Genomic DNA, 15,464 nt, shown 5'->3' with positions numbered 1-15,464 from the left:
TTCTGGATGTTCTGTCCTTCACTGTAAGTCGTATGTTGAAGTCTCCTACTATTATTGGAACCATCTGTCTCTCTTTTCAATGCTGTTAGAGTTTTATGTATTTTGGAGCCCTGTCATTGAGTGTGTAAATATTTATTGATGGTTATGTCCTCCTCTTGTATTGACCCTTTAATCATTATACAATGTCTTTCCTTATCCTTTGTGGTGGATTTTACTTTAAAGTCTGTTTTGTCAGAGATTAATATTGCCACTCCTGCTCTTTTTGGACTGTTGTTTGCCTGATATATTTTTTTTCCATCTTCTGAGTTTTAGTTTATGTCTTTAAGTCTACAGTGTGACTCTGTAGGCAGCATATAGACAGGTCATGTTTTTTTATTCATTCTGCCACTCTCTATCTTTTATTGGTGCATTTAGTCTATTTACATTCAGCATAATCATTGATAGGTATGCATTTAGTGCTATCATTTTGATGTCTTTTTTTTGGTGCTGTCGATAGTTTCTTTGTTCCACATAATTTTCTGTGCTGAGTCATTTTTCTTTATGTATTTTCCTTTCATCTTTTTCATTGTTGTTGATTTTGTATTTGCTGAGTCTTTATGTTTTTCTTGTTTTTTATTTTGATGTGTAGGATTGTTAGTTTTCTTTGTGATTACGTTAATATTTATCCCTGTTTATCTATATTTAAACCACTCTTTTATTTCTTTATATTGCCTTGAGTTCCTCTCCATATGAAAGATCTATGACTACATTTTTTATTCCTTCCTCTTTGTTTTAATGTTGTCATCTTTTACATATTGACATCTCTGTTTTCCTATTTTCAACGTTTTTGCTTTGATTTATTTTTGTGACTTCTCTATCTGGGTTAATACCTGGTTGTTCTCTCGTCTGTTTTAGTCTTGGGCTGTTATCTGATGTTACTGATTTTCTAACTGGAGGACTCCCTTTAGTATTTCTTGTAATTTTGGTTTGGTTTTTAAAAATTCCCTAAACTTCTGCTTATCTGTAAACACCCTAATTTTGCCATCATATTTGAGAGACAGTTTTGCTGGATATATAATTCTTGGCTGGCGATTTTTTTCCTTCAAGGCTTTATATACGTCGTCCCATTGCCTTCTTGCCTGCATAGTTTCTGCTGAGTAGTCCAAGCTTAGTCTTATTGACTCTCCTTTGTAGATGACTTTTAGTTTATCCCTAGCTACTCTTAAAATTCTCTCTTTATCTTTGGTTTTGGCCAGTTTGATTATAATATGTCTTGGTGACTTTCTTTTGGGACCTACCCTGTGTGGGGTTTGATGAGCATGTTGGGTAGGTATCTTGTCATCTTTCACGATATCGGGGAAGTTTTCTGCCAACAGATCTGCAACAATTCTCTCTGTATATTCTGTTATCCCCCCCGTTCTGGTACTCCAGTCACTCGTAGGTTATTCCTTTTGATAGAATCCCACATAATTCTTAGGGTTTCTTCATTTTTTTAAATTCTTTTATCTGATTTTTTCCTCAAATAAGTTGTGGTGTCAAGAGCTTTATCTTCAGTCTCACTAATTCTGACTTCTATTGCCTCAATTCTGCTCCTCTGACTTTCTGTTGAGTTGTCTAATTCTGAAATTTTATTGTTAATCTTCTGGATTTCTGTTTGCTGTCTCTCTGTGGATTCTTGTAGCCTGTAAAATTTGTCACCGTACTCTTGTATAACCTTCTTAAGTTTTTCTGTTGCTTTGTCCTTGTGTTCATTGGCTTGTTCTACATTTTGCCTGATATTCTTCCTGATATCTTAAAGAGTTCTGTATATTAATCTTTTGTGTTCTACCTCTAGTAATTCCAAGAAGTTCTCTTCCCCAGAAAATTTCTTGATTGTTTGTTTTGGGAGCTTGCTGAAGCCATTATGGTGTGCCTGTTTATGTAACTTGGTTTTGACTGTTTTCTCCAAGCCATCAATAAGTTATTGTATTTATTTATTGTGTGTTTGCTTACTGTGTCCTAGCTTCTTGTTTTATTTTGATATGCTCAAATAGGCTGCTCACGTGAGCTCATTTGATTTTTGGCACCTTTGAAGCTCTTAATGTCCCGTCACCAGCTGGTTAGATCTGTTACTAGTTATGTGAGCCGAGGATTCCGTTTACTTTTCTTGTATGGATTCAGCTCAGGTGTCCAGACAGTTGGTCACCGGGTGTGTAGTGCAGGCTCTCAGTTACAGTCGTAGATGGGCAGTTGTGATTGGAATAGGCATAGGTATCTGGCTGCAGTAGAGGGTCATGCGCTGAGCAAGGGCAGGGGGCTGACGGCTGCACCTGAGTGTCTGGGAGGAAAGCGTGTCCCTGTTCCCTAGAGTGCATAAGTGGGTGGGTTTTACAGCTGGACTGTGGACACCCAGTGCTGTTGGGTGTAAGGACTGGGAGGCATCACTTATTCTTGGACCCCTGTTGCAGGTGGCTAGGTGGTGTGAGTGGAGCCACCGGTCCTCAGGCCCCTGATGTAGGTAGGTGAGGACTCTGCTTAATGGTATCAGATGTCACGAACCTGCCACTCCACCATATAACTAATACAGTTGAAGTTAGGCTTCAGGTATATACTCCATTGTACTGTGCTAAGGAGGGCCTACGCTGTTGAAATGGGCCCAGACAGGTCTGTTCATGGGTGAAAGGCATTCAAAGTCCGTGGACCCCTTATGCCTGTGCCTAGTCAAAGGAGGTGTGCCTGCCCTCAGTTCTCGGCTTGGGGAGCTGGCAGATTATTTTTTCCTGTTTGTTAATTTGTTCCCTCTCCAAGGCCGGGAGAATGGCTCAGGGCGCATGACGGGTCCTACTTCTGGGTCCTGCTGCTGGCCCAAGGGACGCAGCAGTCACTGAAGCCAGCCTGGGACCCAGTGCAGAGCAGGGAGGGAGCTGGTAAATGGGAGCGAGGTTCTTCCCAAATGGGGTGCTTTTTGATCTGCATGTTAGGTTAAACGCATGTACTTATCTTTTGCCAACTGAGCGCCGCTCTTCACTGGCTCTGGAGGCCTGAGCAGACTCTCTGCTGCTTGGTCTCTCCCGACATGGAAAACGTGTCCGAACACCACTGCTTGTCTCACCGTGCACTGCAGCCAATCCAGCTGGCAGGGCGTTAGCTCCCACCGGGTCAGGTCTGGCAACTCCTGCTTCTGAACCACTCCTTCTGCTTCTGAACCTTCTCTCTCTACTGCTGCCACTCAGTCCGATTCCTCAGCTTTGCTTTTGATGTTCAGGGCTCCTGTTACTGATTTCTTAACTACTGATTCCATGAGTGTTGACTGTGGCTCCAAGTAAAATGAAATCCTTTACAACTTCAGTCTTTTCTCTGTTTATCATGATGTTGCTTACTGGTTTTGAGGATTTTTGTTTTCTTTATGTTGAGGTGTAATCCATACTGAAGGCTGTAGTCTTTGATCTTCATCAGTAAGTGCTTCAAGTTTTCTTTATTTTCAGCAAGCAAGGTTGTGTCATCTGCACAACACAAGTTGTTTATAAGTCTTCCTCCAATCCTGATGCCCTGTTTTTCTTCATATAGTCCAGCTTCTAGGATTATTTGCTCAGCATACAGATTGAATAGGTAAGGTGAAAGGATACAACCCTGACGCACATCTTTCCTGACTTTAAACCACAAAGTATCCTTTGTTCTGTCGGAACAACTGCCTCTTGATCTATGTACAGGTTCCTCATGAGCACAATTAAGTATGCTGGAATTCCCGTTCTTCGCAGTGTTATCCATAATTTGTTATGATCCACACAGTCAGGTGCCTCTGCATAGTCAGTAAAACACAGGTAAACATCTTTCTGGTATTCTCTGCTTTCGGGTAGGATCCATCTGACATCAGCAGTGATATCCCTCGTTCCATGTCCTCTTCTGAACCTGGCCTGAATTTCTGGCAGTTCCCTGTCGATATACTGCTGCAGCTGCTTTTGAATGATCTTCAGCAAAATTTTACTTGTGTGTTATATTAATGATACTGTTCGAAGGTTCTGCATTTGGTTGGATCACCTTTCTTGGGCATAGGCATAAATATGGATCTCTTCCAGTCAGTTGGCCAGGTAGCTATCTTCCAGATTTCTTGGCATAGACAAGTGAGCACTTCCAGTGCTGCATCTGTTTGTTGAAACATCTCAATTGATATTCCATCAATTCCTGGAGCCTTGTTTTTCACCACTGCCTTCAGTGCAGCTTGGACTTCTTCTTCAGTACCATCGATTCCTGATCGTATGCTACCTCTTGAAATGGCTGAACATTGTCCAGTTCTTTTTAGAATAATGTCTCTGTGTATTCCTTTCATCTTCTTTTGATGTTTCCTGTGTCGTTTAATATTTTCTCCATAGAATCCTTCACTATTGCAACTCAAGACTTGAATTTTTTTTCTTCAGTTCTTTCAGCTTGAGAAATTCCAATGCGTTCTTCCTTTTTGGTTTTTTATCTCCAGCTTTTTGTATATGTCATTATAATATTTTATCTTCCCGAGCCACCCTGTGAAATGTTCTGTTCAGTTCTTTTATTTCATCATTTCTTCGTTTATCTTTAGTTACTTGACATTCAGGAGTCTCTCCTGACATCCATTTTGGTATTTTCTTTCTTTCTTGTCTTTTTAATGACCTCTTGTTTTCTTCATGTATGATATCCTTGATCGTTCCACGACTCGTCTGGTCTTCGGTCATTAACATTCAATGCGTCAAATCTGTTCTTGAAATGGTTTCTAAATTCAGGTGGGATATAGTCAAGGTCGTACTTTGGCTCTTGTAGACTTGTTCTAATTTTCTTCAGTTTCAGCTTAAGCTTGCATATGACAATTGATGGTCGGTTCCACAGTCGGCCCCTGGCCTTGTTGTGACTCATGATATTGAGCTTTTTCATCGTCTCTTTCCACAAATGTAGTCAGTTCGATTCCTATGTATTCCATCTGGCGAGATCCGCATGTATAGTTACCGTTTATGTTGGTAAAAAAAGGGATTTGCGATGAAGAAGTTGTTGGTCTTTCAAAATTCTGTCATGCGATCTCCAGCATTGTTTGTATCACCAAGGCCATAGTTTCCAACGACTGATCTTTGTTTCCAACTTTCGTATTCCAATCACCAGTAATTATCAACGCATCCTGATTGCATGTTCAATCAATTTCAGAGTGCAGAAGTTGGTAAAAATCTTCAATTTCTTCTTTGGCCTTAGTGGTTGGTGCATAAATTTGAGTAATAGTCATATTAACTGGCCTTCCTTGTAGGTGTATGGATATTATCCTGTCAGTGATAGCATTGTACTTTAGTGTAGATCTTGAAATGTTCTGACTGTGAATGCAACGCCATTCCTTTTCAGGTTGTCATTCCTTGCGTAGTAGACCATATGATTTTCCGATTCAAAATGGGCAATACCAGTCCATTTGTGCTCACTGGTGCCTAGGATGTCGATGTTTATGTATTCCATTTCATTTTTGATGATTTCCAATTTTCGTAGATTCATACTTCATGCATTCCACATTCCAATTATTAATGGATGTTTGCAGCTGTTTCTTCTTATTTCAAATCCTGCCACACTGGTAAATGAAGGTCCCGAAAGCTTGAGTCCATCTATGCCATTAAGGTTGACTGTACTTTGAGGAGGCAGCTCTTCCCCAGTCGTATTTTGAGTGCCTTACAACCTGAGGGGCTCCTCTTCCAGCAGTATATCAGACAGTATTCTGCTGCTATTCATAAGGTTTTCACTGGCTAATTCTTTTCAGAACTAGACTGCCGAGTCCTTCCTCCTAGTCTGTCTTAGTCCGGAAGCTCAGCTGAAACCTGTCCGCCTTGGATGACCCCGCTGGTATCTGAATACTGGTGGCATAGCTTCCAGCATCATAGAAACACGCAAACCCCTAGAGTACAACAAACTGACAGACACGTGGTGGTCAGGGCCCCTAGATTGTCATATGTAATCAATTCACTTGTTTTTTTTGGGTCTTTGTTGTAATAGGGACCACCGGAAGCATCTGGCTACTCCGCCATCTTGGCCTCACCTCAATAGTATTTTTTGATGAGCAGAATTTGTTGATTTTAATGAAGGGTGATTTAGAAATTTTTTCTTACAGTTGATTTCTTTATGTCCTATTTAAAGAAATCTTTTAAATTTTAGAAATGTATTATTTTGGCCCCATCTAAGACTAATCTTGACCAAAAAAAAAATCTTTGGCGATGTGGTCTAGTCATCTGTAGTTGTAAAAAAATAAAAACTCTAAGGGTGATTTGGATGTGTAGCCAGAGTAAAGAATCACTGGTTTAGTTAATAAAATTCAGACTCTTAAGAGCCTCTGTACTAAGTACGCAGCCTAGCTTTGCTACCTTATTTCCTGTTCTTCCTCTGTGTGTTCCCCGACTACAGCCAAACGGGATGACTTGCTATTACCACTCTCACCTGTCTTCATATTTTTATTCTTGGTTTTCTTTTTGCTTGTCCTATATTCCCAAATATAAAATGTATTTCTTTAAAGACTTTCAACTTTTGCTTTATTTCTTCCCCACCATTCTTTCCCAAGCTGAAAAGTCTCCTTTCTCTAAATTTCTTAGCAGTGATGTTTGCACATCTCCTGATGTATTTAAAATATGCTGAATTAATTTACCCTTACTTCTATATGTATCTTCTCTTTTCACCAGATGGTAAATTTCTTTAGGGTGAGGACTATAGTTTATCCATCTTTATAACCTTCATATTGTTTGTTATAATGGTGCCTTGCTCAATAAGCATTTTTGACAGATAATTAAAACACCATTTCTTTACGTATTTGTTGACATATTTTAATGTTAAATTTTTTTCAACCAATTTTTTTTCTTATTTTGTAGAGTAAAATGAAAAAAATGAAGGAAAAATACAAAGACCAAGATGAAGAAGAGCGTGAACTTATCATGAAATTGCTGGGGGTAAGTGATGTCTAAAAACATTTTTGTCTTTGTCGTTTCAGTGGGCACATTGCTCACAGCAGAATGCTAGGCATTCAATAAATATTTGTTACATATTGACAACATTAATTTTCTGTATGTGAATTAAAGTCTGCAGGTTCAAACAAAGAAGAAAAAGGAAAGAAGGGGAAGAAAGGCAAAACAAAAGATGAACCAGTGAAGAAGCAGCCCCAGAAACCTAGAGGTGGGCCAAGGGTTTCTGACAGCATTAAGAAAGAAACTCCCTCCCTAGAGGTTCTCACTCCTGAGTTTAAAGACTTGGCTGTAGACGATCCACATGATGACAAGGTAAGATTACCACATGTGGGCTTCTTTCTTAATTAGGGTGACCAACCCCCTCCCCCCGAGTTTTCCCAGGGCTTTATAGTGCTAAAACTGGGAGGAGTTGGTAACCCTATTCTTGATGGAAAGTCATTGTAGAAATACAGCCTTTAAGAAGACTAAAATTGTAGTGTCTAAGCATAAAAATGGTAGTGTTGACAGCTGATAAAAAGTTTATCATAAGCTTTTACAAAATAATCAGTTTTATGGAGGGGCTTTATTTGATTCTGGTGGAAACTGATTTAGTTAAGATAAGGTAATAAATAGGAATGGCTTGAAGATGAGTGAAGAATTTTCACTTCTCTAGGTTTTTCTATAGAAATATATGCTTTATTGTCTTCAAATGTTGAAAGTGAGTACACAGTTAAATGCCAAGTACACTGGTTGCAAACCATTGCGAAGTTAACATTTGAACATTTGTTAAGATGTTGCCTAATTGTTTTATTAGAAATCTATTAAAATTTCTCCTAAAACTGTTGAACAGGGATTGAAAAAAGTTTTGTTCACAAAATTCGTATCTTCTTCTCCGTGGCAAATATATCAACTTTAGTCATTTTAAACTCTCCCTATGAAGTTCTCTGCTTTAGCATATACGTTATGCGAAAGTCTTTTAACTTCAGAGAACTATCCTTTTTCTCTTGAATGGAATTGCTTCCTGAAAAATTAAACATACCCACACAAATAAATCCACTCCAAGTTCTTGGGACACTGAAGAACACAACCTTAGGGGCCCTGACCTGTGGGTTAGATTGTGAGTATTGTTATAACACTTTTTCTTTCTTTTTATGGTTTAATGATGTGGAATTTAAACTTAAGTTATAGCTGACTTTTTTGTTTTTATCTGTTTGGAGCAGGACGAGCAAGATCTAGATCAACAGGGAAATGAGGTATGATTTTGTATTTGGTTTCTACTGCAATACTCTCATTGCATCCAGTTCCCAGAATATTTGACACAAAACTTAAAAGGCTAAGACTACAGGCTCTGCAGTCAAACTTTGACTTTGCATCCCACCTTCACTACATATTAACTGCAACTTTGGAGACATTATTATTCTTTGCATCATCTAAAAAATGGAGATAGTAATTGGACCTACCAGGAGAGAGTTCTTTTAAGAACTAAAATAATAGTATGTAAAGCATTTAGAAGTTTCTGGCACATAGTAAATATTCAAATATTATGCTTTCCATTCTAAGCATTTGTTTCTAAATCTAAATTTACTCTTAGGTTGTTAGACAAATATGAGCAATCTTGTAGGCAGCCCACCAACTAGGAGCTCTTAAGTACCTCTAGGATTTCTCCCAAAGAATAGGCAAGAGGGAAGGCTATTGTAGCCCAGAGCTTTTCAGCTTTGACACTACTGACATTTTTTGGGGTGGACAATTCTTTGTTATAGAGGACTATCCCATGCATTTTAGGGTGTTTAGTAATACCACTGGCCTCCACCCACTAGATGCCTGTAGCATCTTTACCCACAGTTGTGACAACCAAAAATGTCTCCAGACTTTACCGACTGTCTCCTGGGGAACAGAATCCCACCTGGTTGAGAACCACTGGTCTCGCCAAAATATCAGTCCCATTTCCATCTGTTGGACTTAAACCTATTTGTGATCATTATTGTGCATCATTTTAATCCAGTAGTTTTCTGAAGCTCATGTAATATCCAGCAAGTTTTTCTCCCTTTCTATTAAATTCATCTGTAGGTGGTATTTTGAAAATCATTATTCTCATTACTCATCATACTATGCAAAAATTATAAGTAGTAAAGAATATACATTTAAACATCTTTGGTATTCAACTCTTAAGAATATAAAGCTGTTCTTGCTTATAGTGTATGTCCATCAGAAAAGGATAAATATATGTTGGCAATGCTTTAGTTAGAGTTTTCCTTTTCTAGGACTGGTATAAATTACTTTTATAATTGTTTTTATTTTCATCTTTTAGGAAAATCTATTTGATTCTTTGACAGGGCAGCCACATCCTGAAGATATTCTATTGTTTGCCATTCCAATATGTGCCCCTTATACCACCATGGCAAACTATAAGTAAGTCACCATTAGTTTATTTATAACAGCTGACACAATAATGACTTCTATGAATTATTTTACAATTATGTAGTAACACATGTAATTCTTCCTTTTTAAAGATACAAAGTGAAGCTTACTCCTGGAGTTCAGAAAAAAGGAAAAGGTATTTTTTTTTTTTTTTCCTGTATTATGATTTTAAACAGTTCAGTGGACGAACAGAAATAGATTTTGTTTTCTATTTATAGCTGCAAAAACAGCCTTGAACAGTTTCATGCATTCCAAAGAAGCAACAGCAAGAGAAAAAGACTTATTCCGCAGTGTAAAGGTAAACCTTTCTTCCAGAACTCTATGGAGATTGGTGGTACAATAAAAAGTGTTAGTAATTATAGTTTTCTATTAGTTGCTCTTGCTTCATGTAGTAGATGCAAGTTTCAGCTATTGTTTTGGTAAGAACTGCTATCTTACTAGAACCAGTAAAATAAATAGTAAGAAAATTTCAGCTGCAAATTTTGGAAATGCCTTTGACGGCTGAGTATACATAATTGTTATAAAAGAAACATATATGACCATATAAAATGTGAAGATACTCAGCGATTTTCTTTTTTTAGGACACAGATTTATCAAGAAACATTCCTGGAAAAGTGAAAGTGTCTGCACCCAATCTTCTGAATGTAAAAAAGAAATAGCTGAATGAGATCATAAAATACTCTATTGAGAAGAGCCAATTTTATAGCCTTTTGGAAGTTAAAAGATGAAAAGACCATGTAACAAGACTTCTGAATTTAAATAATGAACTAAAGATTGCCTTGCTGTATTTGCCAAAAGGACTTTGTTTTTTCCAGTTTTATATAGAGGAAACACTATCTATCTATGGTAGGATTTCCTAAAATATTTGTGGACAATTAGAATAACTAACTATAATTGTATACAACTGTATTCTCCTACATTTACTTGAAATTTGGGAGGTTAATACCAAGTATTCATATTTCATGTTGTAAAGAAATCAAATAGTGAAGAAGTGGCTCAGTTGCTTATTTACTTGATATTCTGTATATAAAGTCTAATATATATATATATATATATATTACTCAGAGGCTAATCACAACAGTGTTTTGTTTGTTTTTTTGTGGCGAGGGGGCAGCTGAACATTTAGGATTATGTCTTGAAAACCCTAAGTATTGAAGGAGTAGATTTCCTTCTGCCTTCCACCTGCACTTGTCAAAAAATGTTAGACCAGATTTAAAATACAAAATACTAATAACTCCCATGAGTCAGCTTAGGAAATAGCACCTAGAAGAAATCTGTGTTGATTTCCATGCATTTATATACATCTACACTTTTTATCTTAACTTCTTCCCTATAGTTTTATTCTGTTTTGTACCATTTTCCATCTCTAGTAATTATCAATAGGCACGTTAAGAGTTACCTTAAACTTGTAATATCAGAATTCTGCTTTAGGCTATGGCTGAAGACTCTTGACCCAGCTTTCTTCTTTTGTCTCCTAACTGAACTAACTCACAGAGAACAAAGTTTCATAATACGTTATTTCTATTCTTTTATGAGCTACAAAACTCTGTTACCTTTTAATTGATTGGACAGCAGCTGCTGATAGTCAATATGACTACTTGCCTTAGCCCCTCCACCAAGGCATTAAGGTCTAAGTACTAAATAGCTTGTGGTCACTCCACAATTTCTTTTACCAGCTTAGTCTATGGAGAATATTTTTCCATTTGAAATATTAATGTTTAAAAAAAAACAAAACTTTATTATGTTGTATTTACAATAAGTATAGCCTACTCTTGACATATGAAAAAAATCGAAAATACTTTTTAAAAATAACTACACTACTTTGATAGCGGTAAGAATATTTAGTATGTTTGTACAGGTAGATGTCCTGAAGTTACCAAAAAGGAAACAATAACCATTCCTTGGGGTAAGAAGCCCCAGTGTTAAATTTCTTTTGCTTTAATAGAGGACAGTTACTGGTGTTAAATACATTTATTGCAAACATCTCAGACACAAAAATAGGTTCTCTAGGCCATACACATGCACATTAAAATAAAAAAGCTGTGAACTACAACAATGCATATAATTATACAAATGATGCCACCCTGTGACGTTTACAGAATTGCTGTCCATGCAAGGTGATCAGAGGCATTATCTGTGAGGCTTTAAGATCCAGAAGTGTTGTTACTACCAAACCTCTGATTAACACTGTGAAGTAAGTGTTTTGGAAGGCAGTTCCATGAGCTGGCTAACATTTCTTTAAAGCAAATAACTGCTTCTAAGCTTAGCCTGAAAATGGACATGAAAGAGAAAAAAAAATTTCATTTACAGTTCAGAAGTACATTCACTTAAACTACAAAAAATAAAAATAAAAAACTTTGAAGATTTTTGTAGGAATTTGTTAGTTAATACTCATCACTGCCCTTAAATCTGTAAACCTGGTTGTTCAAGAGTGCTAATTTAAATGTTAAGAGACACAATTTAATCTGAGTACCTTACTTACCTTACAAGAGATTTTGGTTGAACTGAAAATATAAGTATTTCATTACTGTGTGCCTGAAAGATAGATTTGAAGAACGTATCATAAAGCAAGTGCTTCACAAATAAGTTTCAGTAATATTACGAAGTCCCCTTTAACATAGAGAGTACTATACTTACAGCTCTGTGATGGACAAGTAGGTTGTTGGCACATCCTCCAAAAACAATTACTTCTCCTTCGTCACTGGCACAAGCTGTATGCCATAACCTGCATTTAAAACAAAAACTTACGTTTGAAGAAAACCACAAAAAAAAGACCAAATTGATATTTTATCACTCTATTCTATTGTATAAACTAAGACTAGAGATCTTTTTAGATAGTTCAGACCAAAACATCATGGTAAAGCAAAATCTTCAGGCAAAATAGCAAAAGCTACAAAAAATGAAGTCTAATCTATCTCTCTTGTCTAATCCTCACTTCTACAATGAGGGTTTGAAGGGAATGATCTGTTCTCTGGGTCTTCGTTAGTAATAAAATCTTATGGGAAGATTGAGTGATAGATGCCCTCTGCTCAGTCCCCTTTCCATAGGCAGGGCCCACTGCCTTACATAAAACATATGAGGGATGCTGAAAGCCCTGCCTGTATGAAAGTAGCTGAAAGCCTGGCAAGTCTATGGAAACAGCATTGTTTCAGATGAAGCCTACTAATGGCATGACTGTACTTAGGTTAGAGGCTTGGAAAAAATGCAGGATTACATATCTAAATGTGCTTTGAACAAATTTTTAGTGTTATCTCCTTTGCCAATCTTTGTAACAATTGTGGTTAATCAAAACAAGAAAAATAACCATCAGCTTAGGAACAAATTTAAGAGAAATATTTCTTTCTGAATGATTGAAATTCTAAGTAAATTTTGGAATACAGTGCTACTGCAAATACAATAGATAAAGTTCTTGATTTTTTTTTTCCACGTACATTCTTTATGGTTTTGAAATTCTCCCCTTCCCAGTTCCTTTTTTTTTAAATGACAAACCTAGTTGCAGTTCAACTCACTTTAGTAAAGAGCTTGATTATAAATTGTAGCTGTATCAATAATTTTATGGTGAAAGAAGATGCAAAATCAGATTTCAGCCCTATTCTTCATGCACCAATAACAGAAAAGAAAGCATTTGATAATAACGTTGGTTTTCTTTTCTTTGAAAAAGTATGATGTCAAACCTTACTGTATGCTGGGATGTTTATAATAAGAACGATGGATTTAAAGCAGCCAAAACATCCTCAATTCTTACCAGTCTTACACATCTATGGATCTCATTAATTTAGTATTAGAATTATTTTTTAAATAGTTCATACCTTGGTTTTTCAGTATAGGGATGATTAAACTGTATCCATTCATTTTTACTAATACAGTAAGTCCAAGCATCACCTGATTAAAGAAAAAAAAAGCTATGAAGTACATTTTTCTGTCAGTGTGACACTGACATTTAAAGGGGACAGCTTTAGTAGGAAAGGTAATAAATCAGATTGTGAATAGATACAGAAAGTATATTTCCTTTTTTTCTCTGCAATTAACCAAGTAAGCCCTTTGCATGTTACAGCTCCTCAAAGGGGCTTTTAAGTGCTCCAGGTCATTTCTTTACTGGAGAAAATGGATGGCTGTGTCACAGTACGAAAACAATTACAGATATGTTTTTAGGATCAAAATTAATAGCAAACTTCCCAACCAACTCTGTAACCCAGCAGTATATCTAATACTTTTTTTCCCCAAGCTATTTATATATTATGATTTCATTATATGTTTTTAAAGACTTACTTAGTGGCTGTTTATCAGTGGTAAATCCTCCAAAGAGAAAAAGATGATCCGAAGAAACTGGTGTTAGCGAGTGCCAAGATCGGCCAACTGGGCATATGCCTTGTGGAATTCTGAAGATAATAGCTAAGTTATAGTATCTGTGTTTTAAATCAGCTACTGTATTTAATGTAGAGAAATACTGGTAAAAGAAGTTCTCTTTTAAAAATTTATATAGAATTGTTATGACCAGAGACTTTAAAAAGGCTTCTTGGTGTTAACAAGTACATGCTTTATACTGAATTATTTTCTTTGAAGGCAGAGTCTACTTTAGACCTTTTCAACAAACATGAGCATATGCTATGTGCCAGGCACACAGTTATGGGAACCAGAAATACAAAAATGAAGATAAAATTTCTTAATCTATTGATCATGTTTATTTAAATACATAGTTATGGGAAATTTGAGCAAGTATAGATATAAACACACTAATAATAGAGAGTAGGAAAACAACCTGAATTTTTTTTATAACTTTTTTAAAATAAATCTAAAGTTGTACCTACAATTCATTCCACTCCCATGTATCCAGATTAAGATAGTGAAGATCATTCATTCTAGCATCCTAAAAAAGGATAATTAAAATTATCATTTTGGATAATTCAAAAGCAAGTCATGGAAACTGTTATATACTTACTCGATATCTGCCTCCAAACACAAAGCCTTTGTTTCCAACAGTTGCACAGGCGTGAGCAGCACGAGGTGAAGGTACTTTACCCTATTAAAAAACCATTAAAGCAGTGTAATAAGTGACCTCTTTATAAAATGGAGGGAAGATACCAGAAAGAAATGGTCTTCTCTGAATGTGGTAAGAATCTGCAAGACACTTAAGCTTTTAAGCTGAAGTGCAGGCTTTAATCAAAGCAGTACAAATGCTGACTACCAAAATTTAGGATTTTATGTTTTTGAAATGTACTACTGAATGGGCTGGTTAATGTAATCAAATGCTTGCTTTGTTTTTTATCCCTTAAAATAAAGACTAGCACATTATATAATATCTGTGTCAGAGGGGAAAGAAAGCTAACATTTGAGTAACTTAAGTTACAATCTAGTGGTAGATCATTTATTTAATTACAGGTAATAGCAACTACTATTTAAAATCAACTAGATAACAGATGCTGGGTTAGTCTCTTTAAACATTCTTTAACTTTTTTTGCATTCTGGACTCCTTGAAGAATAATGAAAGCTATGGATCTTCTCTTCAGAAAATAAGAATGAACTGTCAATTTCACATCACCTCCCAACTCTGGTAATCAAACCAGTTGCCGTGGAATCATTGCAACTCATGGTGGTGACTCCATGTGTGTCAGAAGAACTGTGCTCCATAAGGTTTTCAATGACTGATTTTTGGGACGTAGAACACCAGGCCTTTCTGTTCAGATGACTTTGGATGGACTCGAACTGCCAACCTTTCTGTTAGCAGCCCATTAACCATTTGTACCATCCAGAGACTCCCCAATTCTGTATATCACCCTTTTTCTCTAAGCAGCCTTGCCTTAATAATTATTCTTCAGTAACTCACCGTAGTTATAGGCTGGCTCCAGGTAAATGTTTCAGTATCTAAAATATGTACATGATCATTCCATCCTCTTGGATGACTTGAATTCTGGGAAAGATATATAAGAATGTCTGGGTTATTTTACAAATAATGTATGTAAAATTATATATAGCTCCTTGTTTGATTTATTAACAAGGCAAACTGAAAAGAACCCCTAGCAAAAGTAAAAACTGCATACTAAGTAGACCATATATAAATATGAAACTTCACTTACCCAAAAAGATGTTTCGTCAAATTCAAAAGTTCCCAGTACTTTATCTTCAGGTAAATATCCATACCCTCCAAAAAATATTAACCTGTTAGAT

The 15,464-nt window shown here is 36.4% G+C and overlaps 2 protein-coding genes across 4 annotated transcripts in view; one reads left to right on the top strand and one right to left on the bottom strand.

Moving 5' to 3' along the window:
* Window positions 1-10,275, top strand: part of NEMF (nuclear export mediator factor) — a 73,455-nt gene extending 63,180 nt beyond the window's left edge. The window contains exons 27-33 of the mRNA XM_004371087.2: window positions 6,810-6,887; window positions 7,017-7,214; window positions 8,102-8,134; window positions 9,190-9,290; window positions 9,392-9,435; window positions 9,518-9,597; window positions 9,881-10,275. Of these exons, the coding sequence (XP_004371144.1) occupies window positions 6,810-6,887; window positions 7,017-7,214; window positions 8,102-8,134; window positions 9,190-9,290; window positions 9,392-9,435; window positions 9,518-9,597; window positions 9,881-9,958 (612 nt within the window). The 3' untranslated portion in view covers window positions 9,959-10,275. The remainder of the gene's footprint in view (window positions 1-6,809; window positions 6,888-7,016; window positions 7,215-8,101; window positions 8,135-9,189; window positions 9,291-9,391; window positions 9,436-9,517; window positions 9,598-9,880) is intronic.
* A 149-nt stretch (window positions 10,276-10,424) lies between these two features.
* KLHDC2 (kelch domain containing 2) overlaps window positions 10,425-15,464 on the bottom strand; it is a 17,932-nt gene continuing 12,892 nt past the window's right edge. For 2 of the 3 annotated variants that reach the window (XM_023726149.1, XM_023726148.1), the window contains exons 5-13: window positions 15,374-15,455; window positions 15,124-15,207; window positions 14,239-14,319; window positions 14,108-14,166; window positions 13,569-13,678; window positions 13,109-13,181; window positions 11,937-12,024; window positions 11,782-11,834; window positions 10,425-11,567 (exon numbers count right to left, since the gene is read on the bottom strand). In XM_023726149.1, coding sequence (XP_023581917.1) covers window positions 11,444-11,567; window positions 11,782-11,834; window positions 11,937-12,024; window positions 13,109-13,181; window positions 13,569-13,678; window positions 14,108-14,166; window positions 14,239-14,319; window positions 15,124-15,207; window positions 15,374-15,455 — 754 coding nt within the window. In that variant the 3' untranslated portion in view covers window positions 10,425-11,443. The remainder of the gene's footprint in view (window positions 11,568-11,781; window positions 11,835-11,936; window positions 12,025-13,108; window positions 13,182-13,568; window positions 13,679-14,107; window positions 14,167-14,238; window positions 14,320-15,123; window positions 15,208-15,373; window positions 15,456-15,464) is intronic. The other variant, XM_004370838.1, reaches the window with a different exon arrangement.

The sequence above is a fragment of the Trichechus manatus genome, unplaced genomic scaffold (assembly GCF_000243295.1).
Source record: "Trichechus manatus latirostris isolate Lorelei unplaced genomic scaffold, TriManLat1.0 scaffold00010, whole genome shotgun sequence".
Taxonomy (NCBI): domain Eukaryota; kingdom Metazoa; phylum Chordata; class Mammalia; order Sirenia; family Trichechidae; genus Trichechus; species Trichechus manatus.
Note: the sequence above shows the minus strand (reverse complement) of the source record. Positions and strands in the feature narration are given on the sequence as shown.